The sequence below is a fragment of the Styela clava genome, chromosome 5 (genome assembly GCF_964204865.1).
Source record: "Styela clava chromosome 5, kaStyClav1.hap1.2, whole genome shotgun sequence".
Taxonomy (NCBI): Eukaryota; Metazoa; Chordata; class Ascidiacea; order Stolidobranchia; family Styelidae; genus Styela; species Styela clava.
This window is the reverse complement of record NC_135254.1, coordinates 9230173-9249404: the sequence shown is the minus strand read 5'-3', so window position 1 is coordinate 9249404 and position 19232 is coordinate 9230173. Positions and strand designations below refer to the sequence as shown.

General features: G+C 35.5%; 1 protein-coding gene and 1 long non-coding RNA gene across 2 annotated transcripts; both read left to right on the top strand.

Moving 5' to 3' along the window:
* Positions 1 to 743: 743 nt before the first annotated feature.
* Positions 744 to 10036, top strand: LOC120343837 (uncharacterized). Its single transcript, XM_078112624.1, has 18 exons — positions 744 to 816; positions 1288 to 1359; positions 1907 to 2074; positions 2432 to 2593; positions 2891 to 2938; positions 3282 to 3383; positions 4020 to 4181; positions 4517 to 4546; positions 4637 to 4741; positions 5347 to 5505; positions 5938 to 6072; positions 6937 to 7071; positions 7415 to 7570; positions 7685 to 7772; positions 7997 to 8058; positions 8752 to 8856; positions 9151 to 9318; positions 9885 to 10036. Exons 3-18 carry the CDS (start codon positions 1969 to 1971, stop codon positions 10034 to 10036), a joined length of 1875 nt encoding a protein of 624 aa, XP_077968750.1. The 5' UTR covers positions 744 to 816; positions 1288 to 1359; positions 1907 to 1968.
* A 581-nt stretch (positions 10037 to 10617) lies between these two features.
* On the top strand, positions 10618 to 12008 carry LOC144422793 (uncharacterized). The gene is made up of 3 exons (XR_013475394.1): positions 10618 to 10751; positions 11128 to 11168; positions 11877 to 12008. It is a non-coding gene; the product is annotated as an uncharacterized LOC144422793 (long non-coding RNA).
* The last annotated feature ends 7224 nt before the right edge of the window (positions 12009 to 19232 follow it).

The following is a 19232-nucleotide window of genomic DNA, read 5'->3' as shown; positions in this document are numbered from 1 at the left end:
CATACGGCTTTCGTTTTCCATGGGAAATACAAATGTATGCTGTCCCATCTCATGGAACGTTTCCCATGGGATTCCCATTCCCATAGACAAGCCTGTTAATTCAAGTCTAAACAATTTTGTTCTTCGACCGGCATTGTACGTGGGAAAAATAAACGGCAAAGTAGCGTAAAGTTCCTGTTCCTTAATACCTTTAGTTGACCTTTGCACTTTCGGATAAGAATCTCGGTAACATGACAAGTTGCGAGAATAACAGATGAATTGTATGGCTCACTGTCTTTTTTATATAAACTCGGTTACGAATCCGGATTTCTAGACCTTTTTCTTCTTACTTTTGCTTGAGTTTTTTGTTGTATTTACATCCTTATAATTTCAACGTCTTGTGCAGTCACTTCTATGAACCATTTTTTTTTATCAAAAAGGACAGCCCAATATGCCAGAGGAGACTATTCAAATGGCGATTTGGGCCATTTTAACCATTGCTATACCAAGTTGTTATGCCATAAACATTGTAACAGCTTACAATATGCCATTGTAGATATTATATAGTGCTTTATTATCAATTTTTATCACTAAAATATTAGTGAGATTTTTGCACTGATTCGTAACCCGCGAGCGAGTCAGTTGTTCGCCATCACTTCTAGAAGGCATGGCAATTGACAGACTGTATGGGGGAAATAAAATTTGTACTTGCTTTATTTATTATTATCTTTATATCAAATTATATGTTTACTAAAAATCTTTATTTCTTTAAGTGCGGGTGTAGCAGCTCAACTATAGATGTGAACGGACAATGTGTAAATATCTCCGAAGTCGAAGGTTGGTATTGTATTGAAATACTCTTGAAGGCACTCCCGCAGAGTGTGTGCCTGGTGATGGGTAAAGACCTAATTTTATTCCGATTTTTATTTTAGCTCTATTATGAGTTATTTACGCCCTATCAATAGGATTCAGTCCCTTCACACAACTTGATGTAAAGTAGGCGAACAAAATTGGCAATACCCCCATATTGGTGAACATACTTCCGAAGTGCATTGAAAAAAAATATATATTAACATTATATTTCCTCGATCTTTGACTCCAAAAACCCAGTTCAACAAAAATACAGATAAATATCCGTTTTGATAATGAACTTATAGTTCGTTCTTTCAAAACACATTCTCTTTTCGCATAGTGCAAGGAGGGCATGGCTTGTTTATTCTTTCGTGATACCATTGTTTGCACATTACTGCACTTGAAAGTTAAATTATACTGAATTTGCTTACTAAGTCTTTTTAATGTTGTATTTAGATAAGCATTGCACAGCATTCTACATCTCATTATCTGTAAATTTCTTCTTGTTCGTATTTGTCCTAATAATAGGTAAGTAGAAAATTGGTAACAGAACATATTATGATTAAGATTGAGATTTCATATCATCGCATTCATCAATTTAATATCAATCTCAAAATAATAGACATGAGAGCAATGCACAATGTATAAGTTGCCAGTAAGATATTCTCATTGTACATTGCTGTGGAATTTGAAATAGATAATATATCTCGCATTTCAGTCGAGAAGAAGTGACAAACTTCGGATATAATTACGCTTAAATTATTAATTTCAACAATAACGCCTAATTTACGCTTTACAAACAGAGCGACCATTATGGAGTTTAACGATACCTATTACACCGATGAAAACTTATCCCTAACTCTTAATCACTCGACTGCGCGCCTATTTGCTGAGAAGGTACGCGGAGAAAGGGTGACTGACGGAGGCAAAAACAAAAAAAACATTGGGCGAACTATCCATCCGATCCTATAAAACGCATAAGACATTTGACAACATTTTAACTAATCCAAACACGATTCGTTTAGTATTTGACCAAAAAAATAAACGAAATAGACATGTGTATTATGTATAACAGGTTATCTATTGTGCCGTAATCAATCAAGTAATTTTACTCAGCAAGATGTAGTGAATGCTGAAATGCAGTCTGTCGAAGTTGGTTCTTTTGGCCAATCAGAAAACGTTGTGAATTCAGACGATAATGACGTCATAAATAATGATGCGACGGACAAGCCAATCTGTGAAAGTGAGTAATCGGAGTGAAAGTACTTTATTAAGATAGAATACTTTATTTTCGAAATCAAATAAGCAAACAAATTAATTTTAAAATCTGATACTTTCGAATTTTTGAACAACCGTGTTTCCAGAGGCGACTTTTTATTCATATTTAACAATAAAAAACTAAACTGTAGTCATTTTAACTCATATTACAATATTTAAAAGTTTGAAGGCACCAAATAAATCAACTATACTTCAAAACATTGCCAAAGCTATTCTGAAATATTTCTGAAACGATTCCTTTATTATCTAACGAAGAAAACTATCGACCAGCGCGGGCAGTTTATATGCAGTTTTAAATACAGATATCTGTTATTTATTACAGGTTTTCCATTGCTCTCCCAAGAATCTCAACAAATGGGGGCAAATGCTGAAATGCATTCTGTGGGACTTTGTTTTTCCTCCCCCTTCCAATCAGAAAACTTCGTGGTTCCAGACGGTATTGACGTCATAAATGAAGATAGGACTAACGGGAAAACTGGTGAAAGTAAGTAATAGGAGTGAACGTATTCAAATAAAAAAGTTCAAATTTTGAAATCAAGCAATCAAGCAAATTGAATTAAATATGATACTTCATAAATACATAATGTTTCCAGTAATTAATCAACAAAAAATATGAAGATTACAAATGTTTTTATTTGATTTAAGATTGTACTTTGTTTGTAGTCGACTAAAGGGGTCTCATTTGTTTGCTTTCCACATATGAGAGCTTTCGAATTGATTGTGATGTCAATTTAACCAAGATGAGACGGGAAAGATGGCCATATTATTTTTCTATTTTCAGATGGATTGCCATCCACAGCAATATATAGTTTATCCGATTTGGACATAGGTATTGTTCAATTTTGTTTATTGTCATACAAAGCATGTAAAATTGTAAATCATTATTGAAGCTTATTTGCTGTAATATTTTGGTGTCATATTAGCATTGGTTTTGTTTGCGGTATAGGAGGAAGTAACGGGAAAGGGCTGGTGGGTGTAACAAACAGCTTTACATAGTATCAATAGCGATCTCCAGGTTAGGATAGTTTTCATGGCAAGCTGCTGCGTGTTAACTTGTTAATGAATGAAAATTTGCATTTTCATGAAAGAAATTGAAGTATTGTATTATTTTAAAACAAAAACTAATGCTAGCTTGTAGAATGCAAAAGTGGAGTAATGTTATTTTCATTCAGCATTTCAGATTTTAGACAAAAACGTTAGGAAAAATGTTATGGGCTTCAACACGCATGTATTTTGTCTGCCTTTTGAAGAATGTGACAAAATAGACCACGCAGGTTTGTTTTTCGGTTCATATATTGATACAACTATTTGCATAGTTTCAAGGTTGCTTGCTTGTCAAGCTTACCAATCCGTTTTTAATTTCGAAAACTTCATACCAATCTTATTTATGCTTATTGAATACTATAAGCCAAAGGTTATGTGATATCATGAGTCCTAATTCACCCTAACGCAAACGTTTTTCTTTGGTTGTTCACGTTTAGACACTTAATAGTTGGCAAATGCCTGTTTCCTACAGAAAGCCGGGACGCTACGGAACTGCATCCATGTTTATTTGCAGTAAGACTGAACTTGGTATCATTACATTCATTCTGGCTACAGTATTCTTACATTATAGGCATATGTTACTATTTCTTCGATTATACATCACATTCAAAATCAGCGTATATGCTTTTTCCAATATGTGTTTCCCTCGTTTTAAGGTTTTAGGGATTACAACTTGGTGTTATCCGCTATTTCAGTCCAATTTATTTCTGATGATATTCTAAACTTCATATTATATCGTACATTCACACTCTATGAAAGGGCATTCATGAACTAAGCATAACGGATTATGATTTATTCCTCCGTGGTTGATCAAATTTACGAAGTGATTATCCAGTGTTTATAAAAAAATGAATACGCATTTTTAGTAAGCACGTCATCGGGGCAGATTCGTGCTGGATTTGCCAAGTGGAAAGAAGTAAACGGCAAAGAGGCCACTGTAGAATTACTTATCAGAATGTTGCGCAGTCATGACAGAAACGATATTGCAGACAAAATGACGGAGGAATTAGGCATCGTTTATAATACAGGTAAAACAAGATGTAATATGTAAATACATGGTGCTCGCTAAAAAAGCAGGAAATTTTAAAACCAGATGAGCTCACGAATAGAAAGCGTGATTAATCATTATTTTTTAGGTTTTCAAAATACTATTCATGCTGAATTGTTTCGCTGTTCAAAAAGATGGATGTCAAATAATAAAAATGCTTGCGCTATATAAATATGCAATATTTGCACATATAAATTATTCGCCCTCATCACTTTAACTCGTTTCTCTTGGGCGTTAAACTCTAACCCTACGTGCATCACAATCAGAAATTCTCCGAGAAGCAATAATAATTACAAATTCTAATATTTCTAACAGGTTTTTTAGATGTGAAACTTTTGAATAAAGGTAATAACTTCTTTTATTGAGTTAATTTCATTCAAACGAAAACCATTGTTTCTGTTCACACAATTTGTAATGTTTTTATTTAAAACACAGCTTTTCAAATCTTCGAAAGAGCGATCAAAGATAAAAAGCATGCTGTGAGGTTTTTCCGTGTTCAACTTCAATTGAATGAAAGGGAAATTTCCGACTCGCAAAAAAGTATGAGCGTTAGTTTGTGCATAAAATACAAAAATTAAATAGGGAAATTAAATAGTACGATTTTATTGTGACATTCACTTATTATTACGATGCAATTAGGAATTTATAATAGCGAAAACCAAACAAAACAATTTCCAGCCTTGAGTCCTGTTATATACACCTCAATGGTTATATAACGATTAAATGTCGTCCAATGTTAACGTTTAAATTAGATTTATCTGAATCTATCTGTATTGCTAAGTACCCTGTGTTATTATGTTTTTCTGGTGCAAATTTGAGTGTCCCAATATATGTTTCAGTAAAAAAATGTTGGTAAATTAAAAACTGAATGTTTATTATCAGTGAAAATAACAAACCCATTCAATTATTCACCTTCACACCAAGCCGACTCGCCGCCCAGTACATAGTCTAACATTGTATTTAGGATCTAAATTCTGAAAAATAATCATGTTCAACAAAGTGCCTTTCTTCTATGACTCACCACTTAAAATATTACTTTGTGACGATAACATGGTGATTACTAATGCTTATACTAAAATCATACATATATATATATCCATGAAACTAAGTCAATTTTCTAAATAATTTATGCTGGACATTTGAAGGAGACACTACGCATTTGGTACTACAATGTCTCAACATTTGGAAAGAAAAGCAAGGCAACAATGCAACTGTTGGACACTTCATGAAGCTATTGAAAAATGCATCATTAACGTATATTGCTGAAGAAATAAGCCGAGAGGTTCAGGTTTCTTCCAATGAAGGTACGGAAAGTAAAAAACCGAATAATAATAAAGTACTCTATTTAAAATACAATATATATTATTTTTTATGAGAGTGGCAAAAATTTGTCATTTTTAAATAACATATTAGTTTTACACAAATATGAACAAAATCGTGTCGTTGGGCTAATTTCTATCAGATAGAAAGAAGATTAGGAAAAGGTACTGTGATGCCTCTTTCGATTCTAAATAAATCATAATATTTTTAAAATATTTATAAAATGTTTTTTTTTTTATATTAAAATATTTCAATTTTAGAATCTAAATCCCAATACAAAACTCATTATTAGAATACACCGACATTAACAATGTATTCTATTTGAAAAATTATAATTATTTAAAATTTGTCGCATGTGTGTTGGATTTCTAACAAATTTCCAAAACTTCATTTCAACTGAATTTTGCACTTTGCAGGTGAGCCTAAAGATGCAGTAAATACAATAATACAGTCTCCCGATATTGGAAGTTCTCATAGACAGTCAACAGAAATTGCAGGTGATGATGATATGCCATCGTCCCACAGAGGAAACATAATACCAGAAATCAAAGGTATTACTTGATATATATTTTATACAATTAGAAAATTGACAATAAGATTACAGTTTACAGCCATGTAAACACGGAGCTTCAAAGTGGCTAAATGATACAAATTCGAAATGTTCTTCGGGTGCACCCGAAGTATGCGAACCAAGATGGCGGACATCGGAACGTAACATTGGTATCAGGTTAGGGTTAGGCGATAATTTTTTTCCAATTTTCCTTATTTTAGTCCTATTATCAGTTCGAAGACTAGCCAAGAGCCTCCCGTAGTATTTATACCTAAAATTATGACCTAACCCTAACCTAGTACACATATTACATTCCGATGTCCGCCATCTTGGTTCGCATACTTCGGGAGCCCCGTTCTTCGTATCCCGAAAATAGGTAACAATTGCATATATATATATATAACTCAAACACGGGGATGAGCCTTAACTGTCGTATTTACAGTGCGGCGCAGAAGTGAGTATTTGCAGGGTACTTGAGATGAAAATTCAAAAACAAAACTGTCTGCAGTAAGAGAAATATAATAAAGAAATCTGAAGAAAAGTGGGAAGAGCGTGCGATGAAATTTAACAGAGGGACGCCAATAGATGTTCATTTTTCGTTAAACTTTTTTTAAAACACCAATGTAAATGGTGTTTGCTATTATGTTTCCCTCTCTTGCTGAACTATGACATTCTACTAAAAGGATGTAGCCTGTGAAATCTCTGTATTGGCGGTGGTCGTTATGGTATTTTATTTATCATTTAAAATTAACCTATGCGTCATACACAGCATTCGGTACAATAGTGATACATTCCATTATGTAATATGCGGAATGGTTTCGACAAAAATGGCAAGATCAAACTTTTTATTTCAATTGAATATCAGATAAGAATTCCGAGGACGCATTAGGAACGAGACCAAAATTTCAAGTTCTAAGTTCTACAAGACAATCTCAAAGCGTCACTGCAGACGTCGCTAAAATTCCTCTGTTCAACAGTGGCGTCATAAAATCGGGAAAAGGTAATATAGACTAACAAATACATTTCATTCTTCTCATCATTTATATGCAAATTTAGCCAGAACCAGTTTAGTCACAGAAAAAATTTGTCTTGTCGGCAAAACAAAATGAGTTTTATTACTTTGGTTGTCTTAAGGCACCGAATGATTTGGAGCTATTCTATCTAAGTTGTAGTATTTTATATACCGCTATATATTTTATCTATCATCTTGTTATCTAATTGTTTTTCAGAATATTTGTAGAATAAAATATTTCAAAATCTGAATTCCAACACAAAAGTCGTGTATAGAATGTCCAAACATTGACATAATATTCTCTTAAATATGATAACTATAATATTTGCAGGTGGAATGTGCAAAGGGTCGTACAGGGGAAACACTATAGCAGAATCAAAATCCTATGACAGATCAAGTTCTGCAAGAGAAGCTCAAAATGTGACAGAAGAATTCGGTGCTAAATTACCCTCGTTCAACTCTGGCGACATAAAACCAATAACCAAAGGTATTAATCTAACAAATAATAATATATTTATAATATTTATATGAAAAAGGTTTTTTGAGTTGAATTCAGATAGCAGTTAACCCATTACCATATTTTTTTGGTTCTGTGTAAAAGATTCTTATACCGAAGATAAAAAAATCGAATATAAAGAAATTGATTTTATTGACGAAAGTGGAACCGGGAAACGTAGTAGAAGTGCCAGGTAAGCTGATTTATTAACGTTTACAATTCCTAACTTTTGTTACCGTAGTTCTAAGGAGTATACTCGGATCGTGGAACCATTGTTTGAAATCAGTAAAATCCCAATAGTATATTTGTATTCTTCTTGTATTCGGCAATGTCTAACGTGATCCGAACCTGTAGCCAGTAATATATATTGCAATACCACGCCCTCTCACTTTTCTTTCATTTTTTCGACATCTTTAGTGGCTTTACACATTCGACAAGCATGAATGGAAAGGAACCACGGAAAAAGCAAAATAAATCAAGTAAATAAATTTTGTATTCAAATTTAACATCATGAGTTCAAAATATACTTCATTTATTTCGTAGTTCAGAGACTATAAGCTAATTTATTTCGAACAACTTTCGGCATATGACTGCAGCTGAAATTTAGTTGTAGTTTATATTGTAATTACCTAGCTATTTTTGTTGGCACAAACAAACCAGCCATTGATAAATGTAGTATGGGTGGCCCCAAACAAAGCAAATTCCCTTATTATTCATATCAAAATGATGAAAATTTATTTAACACTTGGATATCTGTTTTATATAATTTTACACAAGGGTTTCAGTAATCTAGTAAGCTTCGGAAAAGTTCTCTATCAGTGATTTCAATATGTCGCTGACCTCATACAACAAACCTATTATGTGATTTGAGAATTTTGAGAAAGGGGTTTGTCAATAACCTGAGCGGAACACAGGAATGAAAAACTGTGGATACTTTTTTGCCCTTAATCTCCGACATGCACAATAAGACATTCAATTTTTTTGCTTGAGCCAAGACTACTGTATAAAATAACTACAAATACAAAAGCATATGTTATTCTCAGAATTGGAGTCCAATCCCAATCTGGTGTTGTCGTAGCAGTCATCCGGAAATGGCATTGAGTATGTACTTAGAGACAAGTGTGTAACGTATTGCGGACTACACATGTATTTTATAATAAACTTGATTTTAGTACAGGCTGCTCTGCTCATAACAAATCATGGAAATAATAGTTCAGATTCTGGGATACAAACTGGAACATTCTCTATTCATGAAGATGGGGATGCTTCTAACAAAGGTAAGTACTAGATCGGTATCACATCACCAAAGAGAGTTGCCGCCTTATTATTTATTCATTCAATTTTTCAAAGTTCAAGGAATTTATAGACGGGAGCATCTTTGGAATCTCCACTAGTTTCTATTGGATTTTAAATTGTTTCTACTCTTTATTGTTCAACTCAAATCTTCCAGGTTTGGAAAACTGAGTCAAAACCTGGATTTTCTAATCAGTTATTTTGAAAAGAATGTACATTCATGTCCAGATTTTAGAATTGATCACTATTGTTACATACCATTTTCGATTGTGCTTCAGCTAATCCATCTGAAAATGATTGTACACAAGAAAGTGGAAGTGCTGAAACTGTGCCAAAGTCACATGACCGAGATGCCACAAATTCACAGGAAACCAGACCCAAAGTAATTGATGATGATATTCCGTCATCAACTGCACATTCTGATATGAGAGTGGAGTTTAGAAAAGGTTCGATGCATTTCATATTAACTTTCAAGTTGATTTTTTCTGGCCATTGAAAATGTCACACAAAATTATGAGCTGTTCGGGGAACAAAACCAGGTTACTAAGCTATGGGGGTTTAAAAATAAGCTATGTTTTTTTAAACTGATTTATTTGTTTTCCTTTCACTTTAATATTCGTTAAGTGATTTTCCTTTTTTTTAACCAACATTCACTGTTGTAAGGTTTGTTAGTTTCCACTTGCTTTATTTTTCACGTCCTTTCATTATTGTTCATAATATTAACTTGTATCGTGTATGAAATTTGGGTTCGATGGCCTAGTGCCCTTGTGGTTAAAGTGTTGGATTTAAATATGTTGACATTGCAAGTTACACGTCTCGAATTCAAATTCAATGTCTACCACCTTACACAGAGTGTAATGAGTTAATAAGATTCTATTACTTCGAATGAGTTAATTCTTACATTTTGATGTAATGATGTAATTCTTACATTTTGTTAAACAAAAGTTCATGATTTTCAAAGAAAATGACATGAATAAAATGTATAGAAATATTTAATTTAGAATTTTTTCAGACTCAAATCGAATTAAAATAGAAGGACTTGGTATTGAACCAGATGAGAATAGAGAATACACAGTGAAATCCACTGATGACGATAAAGTGTATGGAGATGTTGATAATAACGAAGATGATCCAAACGGGACATTCGTTGTTCTTGATAAGTAAATAACTATTTGTTTGCTTCGTTATTAAAATAGCTTTGATAGAATAAAATATGTATATTTATCTTGGAGAAAGGAAAGTTAATTCGATGTTTTGATCCAGTTGTTCCCAGTTTGCCAATTTTGTACCGTAAGACTAAGGCTGTACACTTCCCTTTCCTCAATATAAAGATTCTATTTTAATCAGATTATTGGCCGCTCCATAAGTATGTGTACCAAGATGTCGCACAACTTGAACCGGTATACACACTATGTTCAGGTTGTGCGCCATCTTAATGTACATACTTCTGGAGCTCCGATTTTTGTGAAATTTTGCACCGTTCAAATAGTTCATATTTTTGCATTAATGTGTATCCCCGGTTAGGAAACTGTTCTAATGATTTGATGGCAATTCAATTCGATGGCAATTCAATTTGATGGCAATACAATTCTTAACTTTTTTGTTAGTGTCAAATGAGTTCACTCAGAACGGTACCGGTACTGTCCCGGGGAACACTTAGTTTGCTGAAAAATATCGACGGAGAAGCTTGACGAAATAAAGTATTACATTTTCCCTAAATAAGTGTCCGCGTGAATTAAAAAAGGAAAAACTTGGGTGGATAGGACTCAAAAAAGGTCAAAAACCTGTTACTACAGAAAAATTACTTACGTGGAAATTCCATTTGTGCAAGAGCTTTTTTTTATGCATCATTAGGCTGTGGCGAATGGACGTTTATGCAGTGAGTTTCTTTCAATCTAACATCTACATTAAGAAAAGAGATTTATGCTCAAATACATGGACATGAATGTTGAGATGCAATGGATGTTGCATCCAACTATGAATACCATTAAAAGTTCTTGGATGCTCTTTTTGAGCGTGTTTTATCAAATTAAAGCTTGGGTGTATTTCTTTAAAAGCATAACTTAATTTCGGAATATTTAAGCAACTGCTATGAAAAAGTACTGGCAGCTTATTTTATCCTAGTCCAATCCCTGGTCCAGCTTTTTCAGTATTGAAATTCTTCAGTAGACATATTTAATTAATAAATACCTCTAATTATGATGCATAACTAAAAATACCACGCCCTCCTACTTTTCATCTCTTTTCTTCTTTAGTGACTTTACACATTCGTCAAGCATGACTGAAAATGAACCAGGTAAATATTGTTTTTATTTATTTAACATCATGAGTTCAAAGTATACTACTTTTTTTCGTATTTCAGAGATGATAAGCTGAATTATTTCAAACAACATTTGGCATATATACGACTGAAACTGTTGATGTAGTTCATATTGTCCCCAGTGGTTAGTGATTTGAAGTGTTAGTCTTAAAAAGCCATCGCAGGTCAAAATATCATGTTTAAATCCTAACCCGACCACCTTACGCAAGATGATAATACTTAATACAGATCAATGATGTTGAACCAGAAAGATTCCGTTCTTCCAAACTAAAGTGGCTCTTTGCCTAGCAATGGCTTCTCTTTTTTTGAAGAGAAAGCAAAAAATTGCTTGCAATAAATGATTTAAGCTAGCTGAGCCAATAAAAATGTAAAATATATATATAACAGGGTGACCAAAAACAAAACCAACAAATTTCTTAATATATGAAAATGAAGAAAATTTATGTAACTCCTAAACTTCTGTTTGTGTATGATTTTATCTAAACGTTTCTTTATACTTGCACTTGTACTTGAGTATACTTTACACAGATACTATCAGGAATAATCTAAGATGACCTAGGTTCTGTTTTTGAGCCACCCTGTAAATGAGATATTGAAAGTTGAGAATGCCTAGTGATTCTCACATCATGAATGCAATAGCATGACCTGAATGTGCATTGTGGCGACAATATGAAATATTTTTAGAAGTTGAACGGAATGAGGAAATTGAAATGGAGCCACTTATTTCTTCAAACATCGAAAATAACAATGACACACAATTTGTGCAAAGTCAAATATGAACAGGATATGAAGAAAATTATTCGCTCAAGTGCTGATTTCAAACAATTTTATGCTGTATTTGTTTTTAAATTACAACATTTTTATCATAGTCAATTTTATTTTAATATAGTAAATACTTGCTTGATTTCTCTCTCGTTGCATTTTGTGCCTATTTTCGATTAGCCATGCTTTCATAATTAGTTTCGAAAGTTACGTTTAACTGTGTTTTAGATATATTCTTTGCCAATCTGTGTGTTTCGACAGTTAAACAATGTTTTATTTGCCTCTTTATAATGTTGATATCATGTCGCGGGTACAGGTTTCAGACATGCGCCAACAGGTTAGGTCTTCCAGTGCCAGTGGGATATTTAGAGCAGGGCTACTCAACTATTTTCTACCAGAGATTCGCATACAAAACGTCAAAGTTATTCGGTTCCGGTCTATCCAAAAATTATATTTCGGCATCCTTGAACGGGCACTTCCTCGATCGGCTAATGATTATTAGCAAATTTAGATTGTTCAATATGGTGTTATAGTTCATTTCATATATATTCAAAACTATTAAAGTCATTTTATGGAAGGAAACTTGAAAAGTGGGGATAACCGCGGTCCGCCAGTTGAGTAATCCTGATCTAGAGGGTGCAAAAGGGATTCTTTGTTTTAATGTTTGAATAAATAAAATAAAAATTTGGAATAACTGGAACTCATATTTTGTCTTAATCAAATAATAACATATGCGTATTTCAATTCAACAACAGTCGTAAATAGTTGGCAGTCAGCAATTAATGCAATTTGTTCTTTCACTGATCGCAATTGGCAAATGACGTTCGTTATACTCATGTATAGATGAAATTGTAAATTGATAAATAATAGTGAAAATTCATTAACATTCGAACCATGAAACGTGGGGCTGGAGGGAGAAAAATATAGAATGCAAAATTAGCTGAAAAATTGAAACAGTTCTTTGTGCTTTTTTTCTGGAGATGTTCTTCTGCTAACAACGCTGACAAGACGGTTTCAAAAGTGCAAAATGATCAATCTGAGCAAGCACCTGAAGAAAATGACCCAATGAAGCAGGAAAGTGGGGAAATTGCTCAATATGAGAAAGAAGTGAAGAAAGTTGTGATCGTAATATTGCAATGCATACCGTTGGATTGCTTCTATAAAAATTTATTTCATATAAGAAGTAACATATAGAATATATCATAGGCATCGAAAACAATATATGTTGGCCTACCTTGGTACACACGTATGTATTTCTGGTGATTTTCCCCAGATTGAATTGACTGTGAGGCCTACCGTTATTGCATGTGTGGCGGGACTGGAATTGTCCTATTTTTTATTATTTTGTATTTTATTTATATTTAGTGTCTAGTTATTGCATATGCATTGGTGTGTGGAGTCTGAGCCCTAATTCGCCCAATAGTTAGATTCAGTTACTCGACTCCGCCCACCACTGCATATGTGAACTGTGCTGCGTACGCAGTGTTCGCTCTTCTTGCTTTTGCTGTCGCTGAGTGAGGACCGTATTTTGTCGCTCTTATATTATCTGCTTTAAGCGTGGATTTTACACTATTTTAATAAAGTCTCTTCGTTTGCATCGTGAACTTCGAACCTATTTGTGTGTCTTTGCAGCACATTGGATCTTCTGAACTAATTATTACAGTATTACTAGACTGTATCAGTGGCGAGCACCTACCGGTATTCCGGTTAAGTCGTACCGTTGCAAATTGACGAGCTAGCGCCAGAATTGAAAAATCAGACGATTTTTTGATTAAAAGTTCATGATGTCACACCGAAGAAAGAATTGCGACCAGGAACGAGATGTAATATGGAATAAAATTTCCCAGATGGAAACCGAAAATAAAGAAATTGGAGATAAGAATAAAGTACTAGAAGCTGAAAATAAAGAACTGGCTAGACAACTGCAAATAGTCTATGCTAGTGTTGCAAAACTTGAAGAAAGAGATGTTGGCATGAAGGAAGTACTCGAACGGGTGTTGTGCCGTCTGGAGAGCATTGACGAGGCCATGGCTGAGGGTGAGGTGCCATCATTTATTCCTAAACCTATTCTGAAAACCCCTGAGGTGCCCAAGAGTGTTGATAGGAATGGTGAACCTGACTGCCCTGATAATGAATGTTTGATGAATGGTACCGGTACTATTAAAAAATTGAATTTTGCTGATGAGTGTGTGGTTGACCAGTCTACACCTATGCATGCAAGTGTGAATGGTAACGTTACTGATTGCAAGGCAGTTCCTTTTGGTATGAATAATAGTATGAGAGTGGATATCCAGCCTGATACTTTTAATGGTGATGGTATGTCTTTGGATGATTATTTGTGTCATTTTTCATCCATTACTACCTGTAATGGATGGACTGATAAAATTGCTGGTGTTCATTTTGCTGCATGTATGCGTGAGAAGGCTTTGTCCTTGTTGAATGAATTATCCCTTCCAGATAGACACAGTTTGAGTGTTGCAGTGAATCACTTGAAAAAGCGTTATTATCCAGAGGGTAAGGAGTCATACTTTGCTACTTTGTTTAATAACAGGAAGAAGTTGGCCACTGAGACGCCAACGGAATATGCTACTTCTCTTCGTGCATTGTCGAGGAAGGCTTATCCTTCTTTGGATGTTATTGCTCGTGAGAATCTGATTAAGCAGCGTTTCATTTCAGGTTTTCCTGATTTCGAGATGTGTAAGACTTTGACTATCAGACAGACTCAGAGTTTGGATGAATTAATTACTGTGGCTGATGTTTGTCATTCTATTGATGCTACGCACAGTACACCTGGTTGTAATCGTGCTAGTAAGCCCATGGTAGCTGTTGTGAATAATTCTGAGCGTGATGATGGTGTGTGTGAATCTGAATTTAGTAAGCTGCGGAATGATATTAAAGAGATGCTTGACAGTTTTCGTGCTATGAGTGACAAAGGTCATCAACTCCGATTTTCTCGTCAGAAGGGTGGGCGTAGGAATGAAGGTATTACTTGCTATGGCTGTGGTGCCAAGGGTCACATACGTAGAAATTGTCCAGAGAATCTGTGCCAGATATGTAATGGCAGGGGTCATATAGCTTCTCAGTGTGATAGATATTATGTTCCACAGAATTCGCAGCCTTCTGCTTATTCGACTCAGCAAACGGTCAGTGGCCCTGTAGGAAATTTTTCACCAGGGAATAGCTCAAATTCTGCCTGGGGTGGGAATGGCCAAACTCCTCGTGACGGTGGGAATATTCCCCAGTTTCACCCTGCTCCCAAGAATAATGATATGCCTTTAAACAGAAATCAGTAGCACGGGGGTCCTCAGTTGCTACTGGGAAGATGACGAATGTATGCATGGACCGTGATTTTGATAATTTGATTTGTTCTTTGAGATTACCCACTAGCTGGTATGCTATGGTTGATGTGAATGGCATTACTGTACGTTTTCTTATTGATTCTGGTAGTGCTGCTACACTTATAGATTATGCAGTTTTTTTGTTCTATTGGTGGAAAGGAGTGTGATTTGTCTCCTTGTGATGTTTGTTTTCAAACTGCTAATGGTACTTCTCTGAAAGCTCGTGGTATGATTGATTTGAAAATTTGTATTGATTCTGTGTGTGCTTTTCAAAGAGTGATTGTTGCTGATCTTGGTTCCCCCTATGGTTTGCTTGGTATGGATTATTTCCAAGAGCATGACTGTGTTTTGCATATGTCTGTAGGTCAAATGGAGGTTGATGGTAAAACTGTTTCCCTGACTAAGCCTGTTTCGTCTGTTCCTAGTTGTAGAATTGTTGTAGATAAATGTGTGACTGTTCCCAGAGAGTGTGAGATGGTGATTTATGGTCGTTTGAATTGCCCATGGAAACCCAATAGTGACGTCATAGCTGTGGCAGAGGCTGCGTGTGTGTTTGAGAGCGAGTATGGCCATCGTGGTTTATTTTTATTTCCCGGAGTTGTGGACGCCTCATGCTCTTTAGTGCCTCTCATGGTGGTCAATGTTAGCAAGGAAGCGGTAGAAATACCTGCGGATTTGCTAATCGGTTTACTATGCCCAAGAGAAAACCTGACTGTCTCTTCTCTGGAACAAGTGGTGCCTGGTGATGTCATGGACACCAGGGAACTACCTGAACATTTGAAGAAGCTCGTCGACGATCCAGAAGATTTAACGGTTGAACAACGTCAAAGTGTTCATGATTTGCTCGTCGAATTTCAGGATATTTTTGCTGGTCCTGATGGCAAACTGGGACGAACTTCTGTAGTCAAACATAAGATTAAAACGTCAACATCTGAACCAATCAAAGTTCCACCGCGACGTATGGGATGGGCGAAAAGAGAAATCGCAGAGAAACAAGTACAGAGCATGCTTGCTCAAGGTGTAATAGAACCGAGTGAAAGTCCCTATAATTCGCCTATTGTTCTCGTTCCTAAGAAAGACGGAAGTTGTCGTTTTTGTATCGATTTCCGGAAAATTAATCTGGTAACCATCAAAGATGCCTACAGTTTGCCAAGAATTGATGATATTTTGGATGCATTGGGTAAAGCAAAGTGGTTTTCATCGTTGGACTTGGCGAGTAGAACTCGACCCAGAAGATCGGGAAAAAACAGCATTCAGCTTGCCAGGAAATAATCATTTTCAATTCCGTGTTCTTGCCTTCGGTCTGGCCAATGCGCCATCTTGCTTCCAGCGTTTAATAGACAAAGTTTTGGCTGGAATTTTATGGAAAATATGTCTCGCATTTTTAGATGATATTTTGGCTTATGGCGAAAACTTTGATCTGGCCATGAGCAGCTTACGTGAAGTTTTTGTAAGAATTCGTGCTGCTGGACTTAAATTCAAGCCGGAGAAGTGTAAACTTTTTCGTCGTAAAGTGGAATATTTGGGACATGTAATATCTGAATATGGTGTAAGCTGTAGCGATAGAAAAATTGCTGCTGTTCGTGATTGGCCCAAGCCTGCTAATGTCAAAGAATTGCAGTCATTTCTTGGATTTTGTAATTATTACAGACAATTTGTTGAAGATTTCTCTACCATTGCACATCCTCTTGTTCATCTGACAAAGAAGAAAGTAGAATTTGCTTGGACAAAGCAGTGTGATGTCGCTTTTCTTCGCTTGAAAGAACTTTTAGTTCGTTCTCCTGTTTTATCATTTCCACAGGAAGATGGAGACGAATTCATTTTAGATACTGATTGTTCTGGTTTTGGAGCTGGCGCAGTTTTAAGTCAAATTCAGAATGGCAAGGAAAAAGTCATTGCATATGCCAGCGTTACCCTTAACAAGGCACAGAAGAGATATTGTGCAACGTATCGAGAACTTTTTGCGTTGCAGTGGGGGGTCAAACATTTTCGTCACTTCCTGTGGGGTCGACATTTCAAACTGAGAACTGACCATGCTTCACTACGTTGGCTTCTGAATTTTAAAGATCCTGAAGGCATTGTAGCTCGTTGGATATCAGTTCTGGACACTTACGATTTTACAGTTGAACATCGTGCTGGTTCCAAGCATGGCAATGCTGATGGTTTGAGTCGTATTCGTCGCCGATGTAAGCGTGATTCCTGCACTAGTTGTGGGAATGGTGATCAGCCGTGTGAATTGGAAACTGTCAAAGTTGCTGCTTTGCAACCGAGTCATGGTAATTCTATGGAATGGCTCGCTTCTTATTCATCGACCGATATGCGTGAGATGCAGATGAAGGACGATAACATCTCTAAAGTACTGACAATGAAGGAAACGTTGGATCAACCACCCCCAGCTGCAGAACTCTTGTTTTTCTCCAGAGAAGTTCGGATCCTGTGCAGCCAGTGGAAATTATTGAGAGTCATCGATGGAGTGCTTCATCGGGAGTTTTTGCCATCCGCGCCTGTAGGGAAATCCATTTTTCAAACTGTGTTGCCTTTAGTTTTGCGTCGCGAAATGTACCGACAACTCCATGAGTTGCGTACTGGTGGACATTTGGGTAAAGAACGAACTTATAAAAAATTGAGGGAACGGTTTTATTGGCCTAGAATGCACAGCCAAGTATCTTCTTGGTGTCGTTATTGTAAAGCTTGCACTGCTACCAAAACCCCTCATGGGAAACGACGTGCAGAAATGTGTAAAATGATTTGTACTGAGCCACTTCTCAGAATTAGTCTTGATTTTGTGGGTCCTTTACCTGAAACTGAACGGGGCAATGAACATCTTTTAGTAGTCACAGACTATTTTACTAAATGGGTTGAGGCTTATTCTTTGCCTAATCAAAAGGCCAGTACTACAGCCGATGTGCTTGTAACAGAATTTTTTAGTAGATTTGGTACTCCTAGAATTATTCATTGTGACCAAGGGGTTAATTTTGAATCTCATTTGTTTAAGCATATGTGTTCCTTATTTGAAATTGATAAAACCCGTACGACTCCTTATCATCCTAGGTCGGATGGTCTATGTGAAAGAATGAATAAGACCTTGCAGCAAATGCTTAAAGCATTTGTAGATTCTAGCCGCACAGACTGGGATGAACACATTCCTTATCTTTTAATGGCTTATAGATCTACTGTACATGAAAGTACAGGTTTTACTCCGAATCATTTAATGTTGGGACGTGAAATTTCATTGCCGACTGATTTACTTTTTGGTAAACCTCCTGATCATAATGTCCCTAAGTGTTATGATGAATTTGTTGAATGGTTTGATAATGCTACATCTGAAGCTTTTGAATTTGCTCGAGAACAGTTGGGTAAATCAGCTGTTCGATAGAAACGTAATTTTAATGCAACTGTTAAGCCTTTATCCTTTAATGTTGGTGATCTTGTGTGGTATTTTTATCCTCCTAAGAGTAGAAAACTTTCGACTGGTTGGATAGGTCCTTTTGAAGTGTTAGATTGTTTTTCACATTTTGTTTATCGTATCAAGAATGTTAACACTGGTAATTGTAGAATAGCTCATGTTGATCATCTTCGTTTATATTTGATGGAAGATTGTGACAATTTACCTAATATTAATGCCGATTTCCCAGACAATATTGCTATTTCCAATGATGATGTACAGGATGTTGTTATTGAACCAGAAGTTAATCCTGAATTGCCTGTTAGGGATTCTGATCATCAGACTGTTACTCGTTCTGGTAGGACAAGGCGTAGACCTGCCTACTTGGATGATTTTCATACTTGATTTATGCGCTGTAACATTTTGTTTTGAATTACATTGGGAATTGTGCTATAATGTATATGGTTAGGTAGGACTAGTTAGTGTTTTTAGATAGGGTTTATTGGATTTTGTAGTTGGGACTTTTTTGTATTTTTATTGTGTATTTTGTAAATA

Bases quoted from the DNA above. Each gene is read 5' to 3' on its own strand.
- LOC120343837 (XM_078112624.1), top strand. From the start codon at position 1,969: ATGCAGTCTGTCGAAGTTGGTTCTTTTGGCCAATCAGAAAACGTTGTG. The intron at 4,547-4,636 runs GTAATAACTTCT...TTTAAAACACAG, and splicing joins TGTGAAACTTTTGAATAAAG to CTTTTCAAATCTTCGAAAGA. The intron at 6,073-6,936 runs GTATTACTTGAT...ATTGAATATCAG, and splicing joins CATAATACCAGAAATCAAAG to ATAAGAATTCCGAGGACGCA.